The sequence below is a fragment of the Sorex fumeus genome, unplaced genomic scaffold, assembly GCF_029834395.1.
Source record: "Sorex fumeus unplaced genomic scaffold, SorFum_2.1 ptg000043l, whole genome shotgun sequence".
Lineage (NCBI taxonomy): Eukaryota > Metazoa > Chordata > Mammalia > Eulipotyphla > Soricidae > Sorex > Sorex fumeus.
Genome location: NW_026606100.1, coordinates 32467099 through 32483873, shown reverse-complemented (window position 1 = coordinate 32483873; position 16775 = coordinate 32467099). Strand labels below are relative to the sequence as shown.

At 58.0% G+C, this 16775-nt stretch overlaps 1 protein-coding gene across 1 annotated transcript in view; it reads right to left on the bottom strand.

Annotated features, from left to right (window-relative positions):
* Positions 1 to 911: 911 nt before the first annotated feature.
* The window catches only part of PDCD11 (programmed cell death 11), a 35743-nt gene continuing 19879 nt past the window's right edge, over positions 912 to 16775 (bottom strand). Inside the window, exons 19-36 of the mRNA XM_056120374.1 lie at positions 16127 to 16242; positions 14870 to 15411; positions 13647 to 13709; positions 12276 to 12384; positions 10582 to 10671; positions 10322 to 10424; positions 9879 to 10056; positions 8181 to 8237; positions 7617 to 7739; positions 6425 to 6547; positions 5884 to 6130; positions 4890 to 4997; positions 4343 to 4492; positions 3970 to 4214; positions 3321 to 3489; positions 2799 to 2952; positions 2465 to 2630; positions 912 to 1123 (exon numbers count right to left, since the gene is read on the bottom strand). Coding sequence (XP_055976349.1) covers positions 952 to 1123; positions 2465 to 2630; positions 2799 to 2952; positions 3321 to 3489; positions 3970 to 4214; positions 4343 to 4492; positions 4890 to 4997; positions 5884 to 6130; positions 6425 to 6547; positions 7617 to 7739; positions 8181 to 8237; positions 9879 to 10056; positions 10322 to 10424; positions 10582 to 10671; positions 12276 to 12384; positions 13647 to 13709; positions 14870 to 15411; positions 16127 to 16242 — 2915 coding nt within the window. The 3' untranslated portion in view covers positions 912 to 951. The remainder of the gene's footprint in view (positions 1124 to 2464; positions 2631 to 2798; positions 2953 to 3320; positions 3490 to 3969; positions 4215 to 4342; positions 4493 to 4889; positions 4998 to 5883; positions 6131 to 6424; positions 6548 to 7616; positions 7740 to 8180; positions 8238 to 9878; positions 10057 to 10321; positions 10425 to 10581; positions 10672 to 12275; positions 12385 to 13646; positions 13710 to 14869; positions 15412 to 16126; positions 16243 to 16775) is intronic.

Here is a 16775-nt window from a genome sequence, read left to right as displayed (position 1 = left end):
CCCTGTAGAAGAGAGCAGGACAGGGCTGGCAGCAGGGGTGTACGGAGGGTCAGGACTCAGGTGTCCCCACAGTGGGCGTGAGACTTGCTCTGGGGGGGGGAATCACAGAGCCTCCCTCGTGGGGCAGCTCAGCTCCCCAGCACCGAAAGGTCTCGTTCCCTCGGGCGCACTCGCTCTGAGGCCCGCATGGCACAGCCCCACACCCAGCCGGGCTGCCCCTCCACCCCCAGAAGTTTCTGGTCACTGCCAGGAGTGTCCCATGGGAAAGTTTGGACCTGGCACCAGGGACGGAAAACATTTCATTGCCTGAAGCCCCGGGTGGCCGACTGGCCTCAGCTGTGACTGCGCGGACCTGAGCAGGGAACCCTCAGGGAACCCCAGCTGGCGGGACCCCTGTCCCCTCTCCTGCCCCCTCCCACACAGCTGGCAGCCTTGCCCGCAGACAAAACTGAGGACTATACCACTGGCCCGTGCATGTCCGTGTGTGGGCACAGCTCATACCCTACAGTCCCCAGCAGGGAGACTGGCCCTTAGGCTGCTCTTCAGGAAGGGCTCTGGGGGGTGGGGGGCGTCCCCAGCTGTTCTGAGGCAACCACACCCTGGCCCTGCTCTAGGGGGCCTGCTCCCCATTTCCCCATCAGGATGCCCATCCTGTCCCCACCTACGGCCCTGACACAAGTGCCCAGGCACCACACTGGGCTGAGGCATCACCGGGGATGGCCCCTGGCATGACTCAGATCCCTGTCGGGGTTCAGGGACCCTCCCTGCACCTCCTCCCAGGACACAGGCAGCTGCTCCAGGAGTGCGGGGCGGCCTCAGAGAGGGAACAAGAACGAACTGACATTTGTACAAAAAAGACAGAATTCATTCTGACCCCAACGGGGTCTTCCCGGGTGCCCCCAGGAAGCCGCCCTTAAGTCTGAGTGTGCAGTGCCGCCGGCCCCGCCCGGCTCAGTCCTCCGGCATGGCACTCCTGGCCTCCACATACTCCAGTGCCTTGGCTTTCACGGCCTGCACGGCCGCCTCAGTGCCGTGCTGCTTCTCGTAGTCCAGGTAGCGCTTGAAGAAGAATTTCATGCGCTTGGGGGCCAGGCTCAGGTGAATGACCCGCTCGAAGATGTTCCTGTAGGGAAGAGGCGGGCGGCATTGGCCTCGAGGCTCTGGGCACCAGGCCCCTCTGTGGCCACTCCTACTGTGTCAGCGTTAAAGACGCCCTCGGTGGGGCCATGGCAGGGCAGGGGGAGGCGCTGGCCTCCAACAGCACTGACAGTCCTGCTGGGCTTGTCCCCTCCCCTGCACCCAAATAACAGAACATCTGCCCTAAAAATATATATAACACCTGATAAGATACAATCTGGGGGTTGGAGCCATAGTACAGTGGGTAGGGCATTTGCCTTGCATGCGGCCAACCCAAGTTCAATCCCCAGCATCCCATATGGCTCCCCCAAGCACTGCCAGGAGTGATTCCTGAGTGCAGAGCCAGGAGTAAAGAAAAAAAAAAAAAAAACAATCTGACCTAAAATTAAAAGCCTCACAGCTAAGGGCTGGGAAATAGTACAGTTTTGGTTCCTAGCAGCACAAGGTGTCTGAGCACCCCTCCGGTGGGCCCCTCAAGCCCCCGAGCACCACTTGGGTGGCCCCCAAAGAATAAAAAATCTGCCCCCATCATGGCCCCAGGGGTGGAGAGAGCTCACTGCTTCCTTTCCCCAGGTGTTTCGGGGCACACGCAGCACCTGGGCTCAGGGGTTCCTCCTGGCTCTGAGCTCAGGAATTACTCCTGGCAGGTCTCAGGGGACCATACAGGTTGATGGGGATGGAATCCATGGACCACACCCAAGGCAAGCGCCCTTTCCACTGTGTTCTTGTTCTGCCCCCAGGCCCGAGAGGTTAAAGGAGAACGAGTACCAGGACAGGAACGTGAAGTAAGGGATGAGCTCGGGAGGAAAGCTCTGCCTGAAGCCACCCCAGGCCCACCCTCCCGGCCTGTGGGAAACGGCGACACCCGGGAGACCAGGCCTGGGCCTGTCCCCGACGATGAGCACCAGAGCTGGGGGGACATTGGAGAGACCCGAATGCCCGACTCCCAGACCGGGACTGTGGACAGAGCAGGCGGGTCCCAAGAGGGAAGCTGAATTCATTTGGACCCCAACGGGGAGATGGACGGAGGGCCAGGACACAGGTGTCCCCACAGTGGGCATGAGACCTGCTCTGGGGGTCACGGAGCCTCCCTCGTGGGGCAGCTCAGCTCCCCAGCGCAGGAAGGTGTGTGGACCTGAGCAGGGAACCCTCTCAGACCCGCCCAGAGCAGAGACCTGAACGAGATGATGATGCCACCTGAACGAGCAGATGGCACCGGGGAGTCCAGAGGACAGGGAGAGGGGAGAGGGCCAGGAGCTGTGGGAAGAATGTCCCCTCCCCCCCGCCCCCAGCACCGGGCAAGGTCCCACCAGTCAGCCCCGCTCACCGCACGTCCTTCTGGCTGCCGTGCTTGATGGTCATGTCGATGTAGACCGACCAGACGTCTGTGCGCTTCGGGTACATGCTCAGCGTATTCTCGAACATGGCCTTGGCCCGCTCAGCGTCTCCCAGCTGGAACTCGAGCTGGGCGAACTTGACAATCACATCCACATCTGCAGCGAGAGGAGGACGGACGCTTAGATGTGGCAAGCAGGCCGCCCCCTCCCCGCCGCGGACTCATCACGACATCACACGAACAGAGCACCAGCGGGGGCCTGGCTCCATGAGCCCGCAGAGGAGAGGACCCCGACCCGGCGCCCAGGCGGGGAAGCGGCACTCACGCTCCTTGGCGGGCAGGCACTCCAGGGCGCGCTGCATGGTGCGGTGGCTGGCCCCAGCCTGGCCCCTCCGCAGGAGAAAGCCCCCGTATTTGATCCAGACGTTTTTCTCCTGCCGAAATCGCTTCAGCATCCGGTTGTACAGGTCACCGGCTTCCTGGGGGGGGGGACGGGGGGGGGGGGGGGACAGATGAGGCAAGTGAGAGAGTGCGAGAGGACGACGGGACGGGCAGCAGGGACAGGCGTAGGGAGACGGGCGCCCTTGGGGGGTCCACCAGGATGGGGAGTGCCCCCCGTCACCAAGCCCCAAGGCCAGAGAAGTGGGCCGGGAAGTGGCACAAACATCTGAGCATGGGCCCTACGGGGTGCATCTCCCTCCTCCCTACCCGCCAAACGAGGGCAGGCTCTGGGCTGGGGATTCCCAGGAGTCTGGGGTGCCTTCGCTTTCCCAGGGGGCCAGGCTGGCGCCGGAAAGCCAGGCTCAGCCTCCATGGCCTCGCCCCCCTCTCCTCTGCCACACCAGACCTGAAACTTCTCCGACTTGGTGTAGATGTCCGCCAGGTGGAAGAAGACCTTGAGGGGCTCGTTGTACTGCACGGCCCGCTCGAACACCTTCTCCAGGGCCTCCCGAGAGCCATACATGTTCTCCAGGTTCAGCAGAGCCACCCACACGTTCAGCTTCTCCTGCTCCTCCCTGGAGAAGTCGGCGTGAGTGGCGGGACACCCACACCCTCGGCTCCCGGCCCCCGGGGTAGCTGGTCAGGGCTGGGGCTAAGGGCCCCTCCCCTCTGTTCCCGGGAAGAGCGCCCACCAAGCAGCCAACGGGACCGAGAATGAGGCGCGGGTGCTCTCCCTGGTCCCCTGCCTTCAGAAATCCCCTCTCTTTGCCTGGGGACCGGCCGCGACCTGCTTTCTGTTAACTAGCGGCCCCCCATCACGGGAACCAGAAAACACAAGCGAGGCTACGAAGAGATTCAAAGGGCCGGGGGGGCAGGAGGCCTGGGTCCCGTCCTTGGCCTCACAAGGTCCCCCCGCATTTCGGGAGCAGCCCCCCAAGCACTGCTGGATGTGGCCCCGGAACCTGTGTGTACACACACACTAAGCGCACACGTGCATGAGCGGACCAGCATGAGCCCGGGGCCCTCCCCAGGAGAAGCCCACCCAGAGCAGAGACCTGAACGAGATGGTCTTGAGCGCCCTCTCAGCCACAGCCCGGGCCTTCTCGATCTCCGTGGCCTGTAGGTGGAAGGCCATGTACTGCACCCACAGGATGGAGCTGTTGGGGGAGCTGAGCACCAGGCGGTCGAAGTCGTCGGCGCACTCAGGCTGCCGGCCCGGGTCCATGAGCGCGTCCTCCAGGCGCGCCAGCTCCTTCTCCGCCTGCCGCTTCTCCTGCGCCCGCTCCTTCTTGCTCTTCTGCTGCGGCGGCGGAGAGGTGGATTGAAGCATCTGCCCCGTGGCCCCACCCCTCCGGGGGGCTCTGTGGGGTTCCCCAGGGGGCGGGACACCCGGGCCAGAGCACGCCGGGGACCCCGCCAGCACCTTACCGTGGCCGGCCGCGGCTCTGCCTCCTCCTCGCTATCGGAGCTCTCTGCTCGGGGTGGTAAGGCCGGGGTCAGCGAGTCCAGCCCCACGTCCCACAGGAAGCCAGTAGCCAGCTGTAGCCGGGGCACCTCTGCAGGCCCGGCTGGCTTCTCCTGCGGGACCAGAGGAGCCTGAAGGAAGCCCTGGGCTCGGCAGGCGGGTCCCCTACCAGCCCACCAGGGTCTCCCGCCAGGTCCAGACAACAGGGCCAGGCCATAGTCTGGACACTGGACACTCCACAGTAACAGACAGAAGCTTCTGTGTGAACGTTATTCACAAACACATGTCCACACATGCAGACACACAGACACACACACACACGCACAGACACACATGCACAGCACGTGTGCGTGCTCAGGGAGGCTCTGTCCCCCTCTAGCTGGCCACCCTGAGTTCACTCAACTCCCCATGGACAATACTCTTCAGCCTCTCTTCAGCCTCTCTGGGCAGGGGGAAGGTCCCTGGGCACAGGGCAGCTGGGGGTCTCCTGCCCCCCCACACCCCCCTCACCTGGGGCACGCTGCTCATCTCATCATCCCCCTCCCGGTAGTACACATCCACTCCACTGTCCTCCTCCTCAGCCGGAGCAGCCTTCTTCTGCTTCTTCAGCACTGCTTCCTGCGGGGGGGGTGGGGACCAGTGAGTGACCCCCAGGGCCCGGCCTCCTCAGTCAGGAAAAGGCCAAGCCTCTGGCTGGCTTTGGAGCCGAACCCAGCAGTGCTGAGGGGAGACCTCTGATTCAGTGCTTAGAGGCCATTCCTGGCTGTTCTGGGGGACCATGTGATACTGCAGGGGGGGGGGGAGGGTTCCCCCCCGCCCACCCCGTGCATGCAAAGCCAATATTCAGCCACTTGGATTTCTCTCTCTGCCACCCACCCTGTTTCTGCTTTAAAGATTAACACATTTATTTCATTCATTGTAATCACAACCCAAAACATTTTCCTCCAGCCACCATTCACACCGCTGCCTACAATGTGCCTGCAAACCAGAGTTCTGAGTTAGACTCAAGTTAAAGACATGTGGCTCCGTGGCAGACCAATAGTACCAGCCGCTGGAAGCTACTTCCCTACCAGGCCCGCCGGGACCCTCCGGCTTGTGTGGTTTTCCATGTAGGCATGTCCTTACGAGAACTGTTCTACTGTTATTTGGTTAAAAACAGACACTGGCTGGGAACAGAGCAATGGAACAGCTGGCAGGGGGCTTGCCTTGCAAGGGGTTCAGGCAGGTTCGCTTTCCCCAGCATCCCACCAGGTCCCCAAGCCCGCCAGCTGCGATCCCTGAACACAGAGCCAGGCTTAAGCCCCAAGCACCAGCACTGGGTGTGGCCCCAAAGCCAAAAATTAATTATAAATAAAACATTAGTATTAAGCTTTCCCCAAGTGCCAACTCCCATAAAGAAGCCTGCAGCAAACGACAGCTAGTCACCTTCATGGCTGGGAATCGATAATTAAGACTTAATTAGAAGCTGGCTGCGGAGGCCGTGCCCTCCCTCCAAGGGACACACCTGCTGTCCGTCTGGCTCCGGGCATCCCCGCTTGCCCCGCGCCTGCGGTTTGGGGGGCTCTTTCTCCTCCTTGCTGGGCCGCTGCTTCTTCTTCCTCTTGGGGGTTTTCTGCTCTGTGTCCCCTCCGCTCCGCTCCCTCTCCTGCGCCCCAGGAAGGGGCAGACCCGGGGTGGCGGTGAACACGTCGGGCTTCCCGGTGTCGCGGGGCAGCAGGGACAGGCCCACCTGGCCCTTCTGGTGGTTCAGGCTGCGTGGGCAGAGCAGGGGTCAAGGAGGGAGCAGCCGGGCTCCTATCTCAACAACACTCAGAAGAGTCGGCCTCTATGCATGGCTGACAGCTGGGACAGCCCTCGCCACCCCCCAAACAGGGAACTGCAGGGAGCAAAGTCTCGCCAGCTGCTTCTGGGGCTGAAGCAGAAGTGCCAGTCAGGTGGGACCTTGCTCACCCGGATGTGACGCCCACCTCCACCTAGGTTGTTCGCTCCAGCCCCTGCCGGACTCCCAAGGAAGGGTGGTGGGGGAGGGCGAAACCGCCACTTACCTCAGGACCCTGGCCGTGAGCAGCTTCCCTTCTGGAAGGTGTTTGTGACACAGTTCCGTGTGGGACGGGCTGTGCTGGGAGACGTGTGGGTGCTGGGCCAAACCTACCACGGACGGCCCCAGGCTGACAGGAGAGAGAGACAGGGATCCCGAGGCCATAAACAGTAGTCCCGACCCAGCCCTGGGCTGCCCTCTTCCCAGGGATCCCAACTGTGGCTAGGATCTAAGGATCTCTCCGTTCCTGGCACCCAGCAGGGTCACAAGGCCTTGGCAGGCTGGAAAGACGGAGGGAACATAACCCAAGACGTGCCTCAGTCACGCCTTTCACCCCACGCCAGAACACAAGGCGTAAGTCACAAACCGCTGGGAAGAAGACGGAAGGAAACATGGGGACAGTGGCCAGGGAGATGGCTCAAGGACAAGCACTCGTCCCCGGGTCTGAGTCTCAGACATTCATGGGCCCCGAGCACTGCTAGCCGAGCAGCACTGCATGGCGGGACAGAGCACTGAACTGTGGGGTGGCCACGCCAGGCCGAGTGTCACCAGGTGTGGCCCCAGAGCCCAGGAGTGCTGGGGAGTCCCCCTCTCCACAGAACAAAAGAAAATGAAGACGGGAGGCAACAGCTGTTCTGCCGGCTGGTTTTGAACGTTTTCACTGACACGCCGTATTTCTGGTCCAAAACACCAAATAAAAATGATGAAGAAATGGGGCTGGAGAGACAGCACAGCGGGTGGGGCGTTTGCCTTGCACGCGGCCAACCCGGGTTCGATTCCCAGCATCCCATACGGTCCCCCAAGCACCACCAGGAGTAACTCCTGACTGCAGAGCCAGGAGTAACCCCTGTGCATGGCCAGGTGTGACCCAAAAAGCAAAAAAAATGAAAAATAAAAAATAAATAAATGATGAAGAATGTCCGAAAACATTTGAAGTCAAAGAAGTTTTGGGTTTCATTGTTTTTTTGGTGTTGTTTTTCTCTTTGGTGGGGAGGGGAACCCACACTCGTTTGTGCTCAGGGCTTTCTCCTGACTATGCTCTGGGGTCACTCCTGGCCATGTCTGGAGGCGTACGTGGTGCTGGGGCCAGAACGGGGCTAAGGCCGGCAGAACGGGGCTACCTGAGTATGTCCCCTCGGAGGGGCTGCCGGAGGAGTGCGCTGGCAGGCAGCCTCGAGGCAGGAGGTGCCTCAACTCACCTCAGGAGCACACCCTGAGGCTGCATGGCTTTCACGTAGCCCCTCACGAGCTGCCCCTTCTGGAGGTCCTGGATGGAGTTGATCTCAGGATCTGCTATTTTGCTTTTGGTCTCAGGGTTTGTCCTGAAGGAAGGAAGAGATTTACAAATACACGCCTTAAACCCCTTCCCGCTCCCCCCACAGCCCAAGCTGCTCTCCTGGAGAGCCGTCAGCTCTCAGGGCTCCCCGCACACCCACAGCCAGGCCTTAGAGACAGCCACACTCACCCCTACTGTGGAAGCCCCGGGGGTGAGGCCCCTCCCCGCCTCAGGGCCACCGCCGCGCAACCCTGAATGCCCACACATGGACATCTGCACCCGTCCCTGGGAAAATGAGCCGGAGCCGAATGATTCCTCTAGAAATCCTCATGTGCCACCAGCTCTTCCAGGTAAAAATGGGGCCGGGTACAGAGTGGACAGACAGGGCAGTGGGGGGAGCCCCAAGTTCCACTGTCAGACGCGTGGCACCTCTCTTCTCCCCAGGTGCCTCCCACCCCCACTCTCACCCAACACAACCCACAGCCACCTGGATGATCGCAGTGACAGCGTCAACTCGGGGCCCGTCGAGGACAGGATGTAACACCTGGAACGAGAGCAGATGAGAAGAAAAGGCACCTCGACACAACCACAGGTCTCGGCTTCCTTGTCACCGGGAGAAGGAACACGAGATTCAGGGGCTCTGCTTCCTGGTCAGCAGAGGGAAAAAAACACTACCCACCCTTCGCACCCAAGAAAGGTGCTGGGAAAAGAAACGTAGAGGAAACATGGAAGCTTCCAGAAGACCCAGAGCCACGTGGGCGCATTCTGAGATGAGGGCACCAACCCCGTGCACCTGGCTGGGAGCGTCTGATCTGACGGAGCGAAGCGTGTTGGAGAGGCCCGAGCCCAGCAGGGCAGCTCCCGAGGGAGGGAAAGCAGGGTTTGCTTTCCAGTTGGGATTCCAAACATTCCACACATTTCCTCTAAAACAGCAACGAGTGGCCGAAAGCTGCCATCAGAATTCCCAGCGACAAAGACCTCGGTGAAAATGCGGCCCGGCCTCCCCTGGGACCGGCTGCTGCCCTGATAGAAGAAGGGACCTCAAAGGAGCGGCTTTATCCGACAGGTGAAGGGCGAGTCTCGTCCGAATGAAACATACTGAAAGAGCGTTTTGCTCTGAGTCCTCTGTGCCTTTGAATCACTCTCAAGGTAAAGCCGAAACAGCAACCCTAACCCCGACTCGGAATCCTGGCACCCCGGGTGGACTCACGCAGTTCAGCTATGCTCAGGCGCTGAGATTTAGGCTGGGAAATGTGGCGGGAGGCAGGGATCTAAGTCTGCTTTTCAGTTCTCCATGCCTTTGTTTGTTCCCCTCCCCCCCTTCCGGAACTCCTGAGCATATAAGCCAAAAGCCCCCTCCTCGACATGAGTGGATTCAGCAGATTCAGGCTACCACCCTGCATGGAGGCAGTTCCATTTTTTGTGTACCTGAATAAGCTTGTAATAGGGCTCACCTTCACTGGCAAAAAAGCTCACTGCCATCTCTTTGCAGAGAACTGCTTATCTATAGACAATGTTTTCGTTTCCAATTAAAAAGATGAACCCAGGTTCAATTCCCGGCACCTCATATGGCCCCCAGGTTCACTGGGATTGATCCCTGAGTGCAGAGCCAGGAGTTCAGCCATAAACACCACCAGGTTCGGCCCAAAATAAAACGAAATAAAAATTTAAATATCAAATAAGAAAAAAAACAAGTTAGATTTAAACAAATATGCAGGGGAAAAGAAAATATCCATGAGAAATTGCTGCAAGAAAAGCGGCAGAACAGAAAAGTACAGTGAAACCCTGTATTTAAGGGGCCTGAGCGATAGTCCAGCAGGGAGGCATTTGCCTTGCATGTGGCCGACCCAGGTTCGATTCCCAGCATCCCATATGGTCCCTCAGCACCACCAGGTGTAATTCCTGAGTGCAGAGCCAGGAATAACCCCTGAGCATCGCTGGGTGAGACCCAAAAAATTAAAACAAACAAACAAACAAACAAAAAAACCTGTATTTAAAACATTTTATAAGGGAAAACAAAGCTTGGGTACACGCTCCTGTCTTTAAGAGAGAAACTATGAAGCATACAGAAGGTGCCTGGAGAAACAGGGGGGCATTTGAGGCATTACTTTCCCACACAAAAATCACACACTAGTCGCAGGATTTTTTTTCAACAGCTTGGACAGAGGATGTGCTCTGGGCCTACCTGACAATCTGCTGGGGGGTGAAGCTCTCCAGGGGCGTCTCCTGGTAGGCGTCGCTCACGTGGAAGATGCTGACACTCCCCGTCCTTCCGAAGGGGAAGGAGACGGTCAGCCCCTCCGGGGGCGTCACCTTCGTCACCCGGCCCATGGCCACGTCCCCCTCCTCCAGCTTGTGAGGACCTGGGAGCAGAAGGAAACGGGTCTGTGGGAAACGGTCAGGGGGCACTGGAGTGTGGCTGAGTGTCAAGGGCCCACAGACCACCCGGTGACCACCCTGGTGACCACAGCCAGAGCCCCGAGGCCATCCAGGACAAGGACGAGGGAACAAGTTCTCATTCTCAACGGAGAACTGATCCAACAAGGCACAACCACGCTAGGGTTCCTGGGGACCCCCCCAGCCTCCAGGGCACCCCTCACCCCTCCCTGCCCTCTCCCCTTCCCCCACCTATGAGTGAGAGACACAGGAAGGCCCTGGAGGAGTCAGAGCCAACCACAGTGGCCTTCAGGGCCTGGCCAATCCGGAACGTCTTATCTGGGTGTTTCAGGACCTGGAGGGAGAAGGAAATTGCTCTGATCCTGGGAGAGAGCTCGTCTCCCACAGCACAGGGTCTGTATCACAGCAGCCTCCGCGCCGCTCCCGGGGCAAGCAGCCAGCCCCCTACGCCCCCTTGTCCATGAGCACCCCAAGACCTCCAGCACACCGACCTTCAGGCTGAGAGAAGTGAGCAGCAGGGGGATTCTCCCCCGGAGGTTGGGCGTGATTTCCACCTCAAGCCATTTCTTGACCATGTTGAACTAGAAAAAAAAAAAAAAACAGGACGAGCGATGGGATGGGGCAGATAAGCATCGCTTCTGCTTCCTAAAAATCACAGGGCTGGAAATAAGACTCCCCTACAATTACAGGGTTGCGAGGGCACCTCATCCTGCACCGTCCCATGAGACAGGCGCCCTGCCACCTCCCGAAACCCGAGAGAGGAGCCCTGCCACCTCCCCACCACGCCCACTGCCACACCCCGGCTGAGTCTCACTGGGGCTCCGGTGTCGCCCCCCCCCCCCCCCCGCCGGGGTCTCAAAGGACCAGAAAGACTCAGACTCAGAGGTGTCCTCCCACATGAGACCAAACTCAGGGACATCCAGAGACTCCTGCGAGCCCAGCTGTGCCCAGCAACTGCTGACCAGCCCCAAAGGTCACATCATTCCTGAATCCATTATTGCTGCCCTAAACCAACCTCCTACCGCCGCCCCCCCCCCAGTCCCCCAGCTTTTAAGACAATTCAAGACATTTGTCCAGCAGCAAGACGCACGTGCAGGGTATTGCAGCCATAAAGACAAGGCCCTGTTCTCCGGGGCTGTACGGTTTACAAACAGTCCCGTGGGCAGTGAGCACCAGCACCCTGAGAGTCCAAGGATGGGGGAGGCGGAAGCTCACGTGTACGGAGCAACAGGACAGCAGCACTCCCGGGGGAAATAAAGCGAGAAAGAAAAAGCGGACTTTGGGGTGACTGGCGCCTCAGCGCACGAGGTCAGATCCTGAAGAGCCTGAGGTCGCACTCCAATGCGGCTGGGGTTCACGAACTTCCTCCCGCGACCGGTGACTCGGTGGACCAAGCAGCAGAGACACACAGAGGCTGGTCCAAGCAGCAAGGCAAGGCAAGGAGGAGCTACTCCACCAGACCTGCCCCGGCCCCAGCTGCTCACGCTGACTCTGCCCCTTCCAACTTGGGGCTAACACCGCTGCTTCGGGGACCAGAGAGATAGGACAGAGGGCAGAACACCTGCCTTGCACCTGGCTGATGCAGCTTTAATTCCCCGGCACCCCTGAGCGTCCCTCCAGCACTGCCAGGAGTGAGTCGGAATGCAGAGCCAGGAGTAAGCCCTGAGCACCACTGGGTATGGGCCCCAAAACACAACCGTTTTGCACTGAAATTCTTAAAAGGCAAGAACTTAAAACCTGAGGCCAGAGTGATAGTACAGTGGGTAGGGTTCTGGCCTTGCCTGCAACCAACCTGGGTCCGATCCCCAGCATGCCAGATGGCCCCTCAAGCCTGCCAGGAGTGACCCCCGAGTGCAGCTCCAGGAGTTAAGTCCAGAGGAGCACTGGGTGTGGCCCCAAAACATAAACACCGCCACCAAAAGAACCGAAAACACAATACTGTATTTTTTCCATTTGTATCTGCCTTCCATTAATCTACACAGAGAAGCTGAACTGAGTTGCCCACTGTTCTGTGGACATGCAGTTAGCTCCAGACCAGAATTTTCTAGTATCGTTTCCCACATGAAAGCAGCACAGTAGCAAACCCAGAATCTAGCGGAAAGCAAAAGGCAGCGGCCTCAGAGGCTCCCCGTCTCCTCGGAAGGGAGGCTGGACTCAAACCGCAGGACTCTCAGGCCCAACTCACCTTCCTCAAGAAGCAGGTCACGGTCTGACCCGCCTGGTACTGCTGGAGCTTCTCCAGGGCGCTGATGGAGTCAGTGTTGAGAGCGGTGCAGCCATCCTTCTCCAGCTCACTGTGAGCACCAGGCAGGGAAGAGAGAAGCGACCCCGATAAAGCGGATTCAGAATTACCTCCCCCAAGTGGCTAAGGGCGAGTGTGAGTACAGGGCTCCCCTGCTCACACACACACCCTCAGAGTTTTTGGTTTTTGGGGCCACACCCAGCAACGTACATACCCAGGGGTCACTCCTGGCCCTGCACTTGGGAATTACTCCTGGCGATGCGCAGGGAACCATATGGGACCCCAAGGGTCGAACCCAGGTGGGCAGCGTGTAAGGCAAGCACCCAACCCTGTTCACAATACAGGCAAAAGAACCAATCTTTGGCATTTAAAAAAACTGTAGGGAGAGCACAGTCAATTGGTAGGCCCAGATTCGATTCCTGCACTCCATTTGGTCCCCCGAGCCTGCCAGGAGTAATGCACACAGATGACCAGGGTTTGATTCTCAGCACTGCCAGGAGTGATTCCTGAGCACTGCCAAGAAACCAAAACCCAAAAAATAAAAAAGTACTTGTACATCTGAGTTCAATGATTCATTCACAACAGTCATACAGAGAAATATATATATGTACATACACGTATACATCTATACATATATAAGTGTATATAAAGGTAAAGGCCCTCTCGTTGTTTGTTGATTTGCTCGAGCGGGCCCAGTAACGTCTCCATTGGAGACTTTGTTGTATATGTATACATATATACATATACATGTATACATATACACACACATATACACATACACACTCTTGGAGAGCCTGGCAAGTTACTGAGAGTATCCCGCCTACACAGACAAAGTTTGGCAGGCTCCCTGTGTTGTATTCAATATGCCAAAACCAGTAACTCTGACGGGTCTCATTCCCCTGACCCTGAAAGAACCTCCAATCATTGGGAAAGATGAGTAAGGAAAGGCTGCTAAAATCTCAGGGCTAGGATGAATGGAGACGTTACTGGCACCCGCTCAAGGAAATTGAAGAACAATCAGATGACAGTGATATAGTCATGCTACAGTCATGCTGCAGAGGTGACATTAAGGCCCCTGATGGGCGAGTCGCTAATGAATGAAACCCAGCCCGACAATCCGAATACAGCTCTTCACTTACTTCCACATAACCCCCTACTGAGTGCACAAGCCCATTATCCCGACAAGAGAATAAGGCATGCTGGACAGAGAGCAGTGCTGGACTAACTCTGGCAGAACTGGGATCAGAACGCAGTTCCTAACTGATTCCAGCACTCTCCCCGACCATGAGGCCAGGCTGCTGCTGGTCCCCTCACCTTGGCCGAGCACTCAGCTCTGGGATGGTTCGAATGAATCTGGGATGGCTTATTGGGAGATACCTGGAAAAAAGCAGAGTCAAATCAACTCTCCTGTTCTCTGCCACCCATAACCCAGAGGTCAGAATTTCTCTCCCCTCCCCACCGAACTAAGGTAAAAAAACCTAACTGGCCCCCAAAAATGTGTGTGTGTGTGCGTGTATGCGCGTGTGTGTGTCCGTGTGTGTGTGTTGCTAGGGATGGAAGACGAAGCCTCATACCGGCAAGGCCTAAACTGTGACTCATCAGAAGACCCCAGAGTGAACAACAGAAATTACTATGTGAACTGTGAACTGTGACCAAACTGCACCTTTTGGGGGAGGGGGTGCAGGGGGTAACCACACGCAGCAACGCTCAGAGGATCACATAGTGCCTGGACTACAAAGTCCGTGGTTCCCGCCGTCTGAGCCAGCTCCCCAGCCCAGGCTTCCTGCTTTTCTGCTTTTTCTCTTTATAGCAAGAATCTCTGCTCCAACACCACATTCCATCTAGACTACAGTAAAAGAGTGCTAATACTGTACTGAGTATTACTGTACGTGGCAGAGGGGGCTGGAGAGTACAGCGAGTGAGGTGCTTGCACCTCACGTGGCGGACACGGGTTTGATCATCCCCAGCACCCCATGGGGTTCCCCGAACCCACCAGGAGTGATCCCTGAGGGCAGACCCAGGAGGAAGTCTCGTGTGGCCCCAAAACCAAACAAAAAGAAAAAAGGTACATGGTAGAGGGGAACTGTAACAGCCGCCGCTGCAGAATGCGCAATGACTGCCCGGCACAACACAAAATGTTCTCTCGGCCTCTGCAATGGCCCCACCACACAGTCACGACTGATACTTCACATGTCAGGAAAATACACACTGAGAGCTAAGCGACCCTTCAGCTCAGCCACATCCTTGAAAGCTGCAACCCTGGAACTTGAACCTACATCTGACCCCAGACCCATATCCCATTGAACAAGGGGGCACGCCAAAGGATTTCTGGCCCATGTGAAGAGAAGAGAAGAGAAGAGAAGAGAAGAGAAGAGAAGAGAAGAGAAGAGAAGAGAAGAGAAGAGAAGAGAAGAGAAGAGAAGAGAAGAGAAGAGAAGAGAAGCCCATGTAGCCGCAACTTTCTGCCTGTTCCCTGTCCCTCCATGACACCACACCATGCCCTGCCACGCCAAGGCTGCCCGGCAGAGCCCCCGCACCTGTGCGTCTTCACGTCTCGTCCGCCAATCACTCGAACCCTGATTCTCTTCCCCACTTTGAAGCTGGCGGTGGGCAGGGTGCCGGCCGGCACGTCATCCAGCACCTGGGAGGCGTGGAGAGAGCCGACGACACCGTCCTGCAGGCTCACCACCACATGGGTGGGCTTCACCGACTTCACGGTCCCCGTGACCACATCCCCGATGGACAGGGCATGCTGCCTCCCGGCGTTCGCAGCCAGCGCCGGGTCCAGCTCCTCGTCTTCATCCACCGTCTCAGAGTCCTTCCGGGGCTGGGCCAGGGTCCGCGTGGCAACCGGCCCCTCGACGGCCAGGAGGAGGCCCGTGACTCCGGGCTGCGTGGTCTTGAGGGTCAGGGACACCCCCTGGCCCACCTGTAGCTTCTCCGAGTCAAAGTGGAAGGTGTCGTTGAGGTGAGAGGTCAGGGAGAAAGCGGCCAGCTGGCCGGTCCCCACCAAGGAGGCCACAGCGAAGGACTCCTCCAGGTGCTGCACGACGGCCTGGTGCCTGCTGCCTTTCTTCAGCTGGAAAACAGGGTCCCCAGTCCAGCTTGCTAAGGGCACAAGGGCTCGGCCCTCAGCCCGGGGCATGAGGGGCACGGGGGAAGGGGGGCGGCCCGGGCCATTTTGTCCAGCAGCTCTCGTTCCCCCCGCATGAGCACCGAGGCAGCCTTCGAGAACTTATCTGACCTCCTCAGAGCTGCTTTGGCTCGGATGCAGATTTTTGGGTGCCCCCCTCAAAGGAGTGAAATCAGAATCCTTCAACCTTTCCAATGCACAACCCCTCTCCACGCGAGGAATGTACCCGGGACAAGCGCTGCCAGTAACACCCCGGATTCAGGACATGGTGGATGAACTGGTGGTTGTTGCACATTTGGAAACTTTTTTTTTTAATGGGGGAGTGAGGCAGAGGGGGGGTGTCACACCCAGTGATGCTCTAGGGACCGTATAGGATGTCGGGAATCAAACCCAGGTCATCTGACTGCAAAGCAAATGCCCTCCCCACTGTACTATTGCCCCAGTTCCCCCCGGAAACTTTTTAACTGTCGCCCAATTTTTGGCGACCTCCACATTCAGACCGCAGGTGGGGCCATCACACACAGTTTAAGAAGCGAGGCTAAGAAGAACCACACCAAGACAAGCGAAAACGGGGGACGAGTCCAGGCACATCCACCGACCTAAAGGGCTGCATTAGGCCGGCATGAAGGTTCAAAGAGGCGCATCGGGGCACCAGACCCACCTTCTTCGCCTTCTGGTTCAGCAGATCCGGCAGCAGGGAAACGTGCACTTCCAACTTCAGCAGGTCCACGCTGAGGACCACGGCCTTCTTCTTCTGCCCAGACTCCACGTCCTGTCCTGTGGGGCGGGGACAAATACAACATACTCACCTCCTGAGGCATGAAGGGAGACAACTCCTCCAAATGCACCCCGAGAGTGGCTGGAGCGGTAGTCCAGCGGGTAGGACACCTGCTTTGCACGTGGCCCACCCGGGTTTGATCCCAGCATCCCAGTGTCCCCGAGCACCGCCAGGACGAGGAGTGATTCCTGAGTGCAGAGCCAGGAGTAATCTCTGAACACTGCCAGGTACAGCCCCAAAACAAAGAAACAAAACCCCCCAAATGCTTCCCGAGTGCTCTTAGGCTTCAAGAAGAAAGGGGAAAGGGGAACTTTCTTTCTCTTTCTTTCTTTCTTTCTTTCTTTTCTTTTTTTTTTTTTTTTTGCTTTTTGGATCACACCCAGAGATGCACAGGGGTTACTCCTGGCTCTGCACTCAGGAATTACTCCTGGCACTGCTGGGGGACCATATGGGATGCTGGGAATCGAACCTGGGTCGACCGCGTGCAAGGCAAACGCCCTACCTGCTGTAATATCGCTCCAGCCCTGAAAGG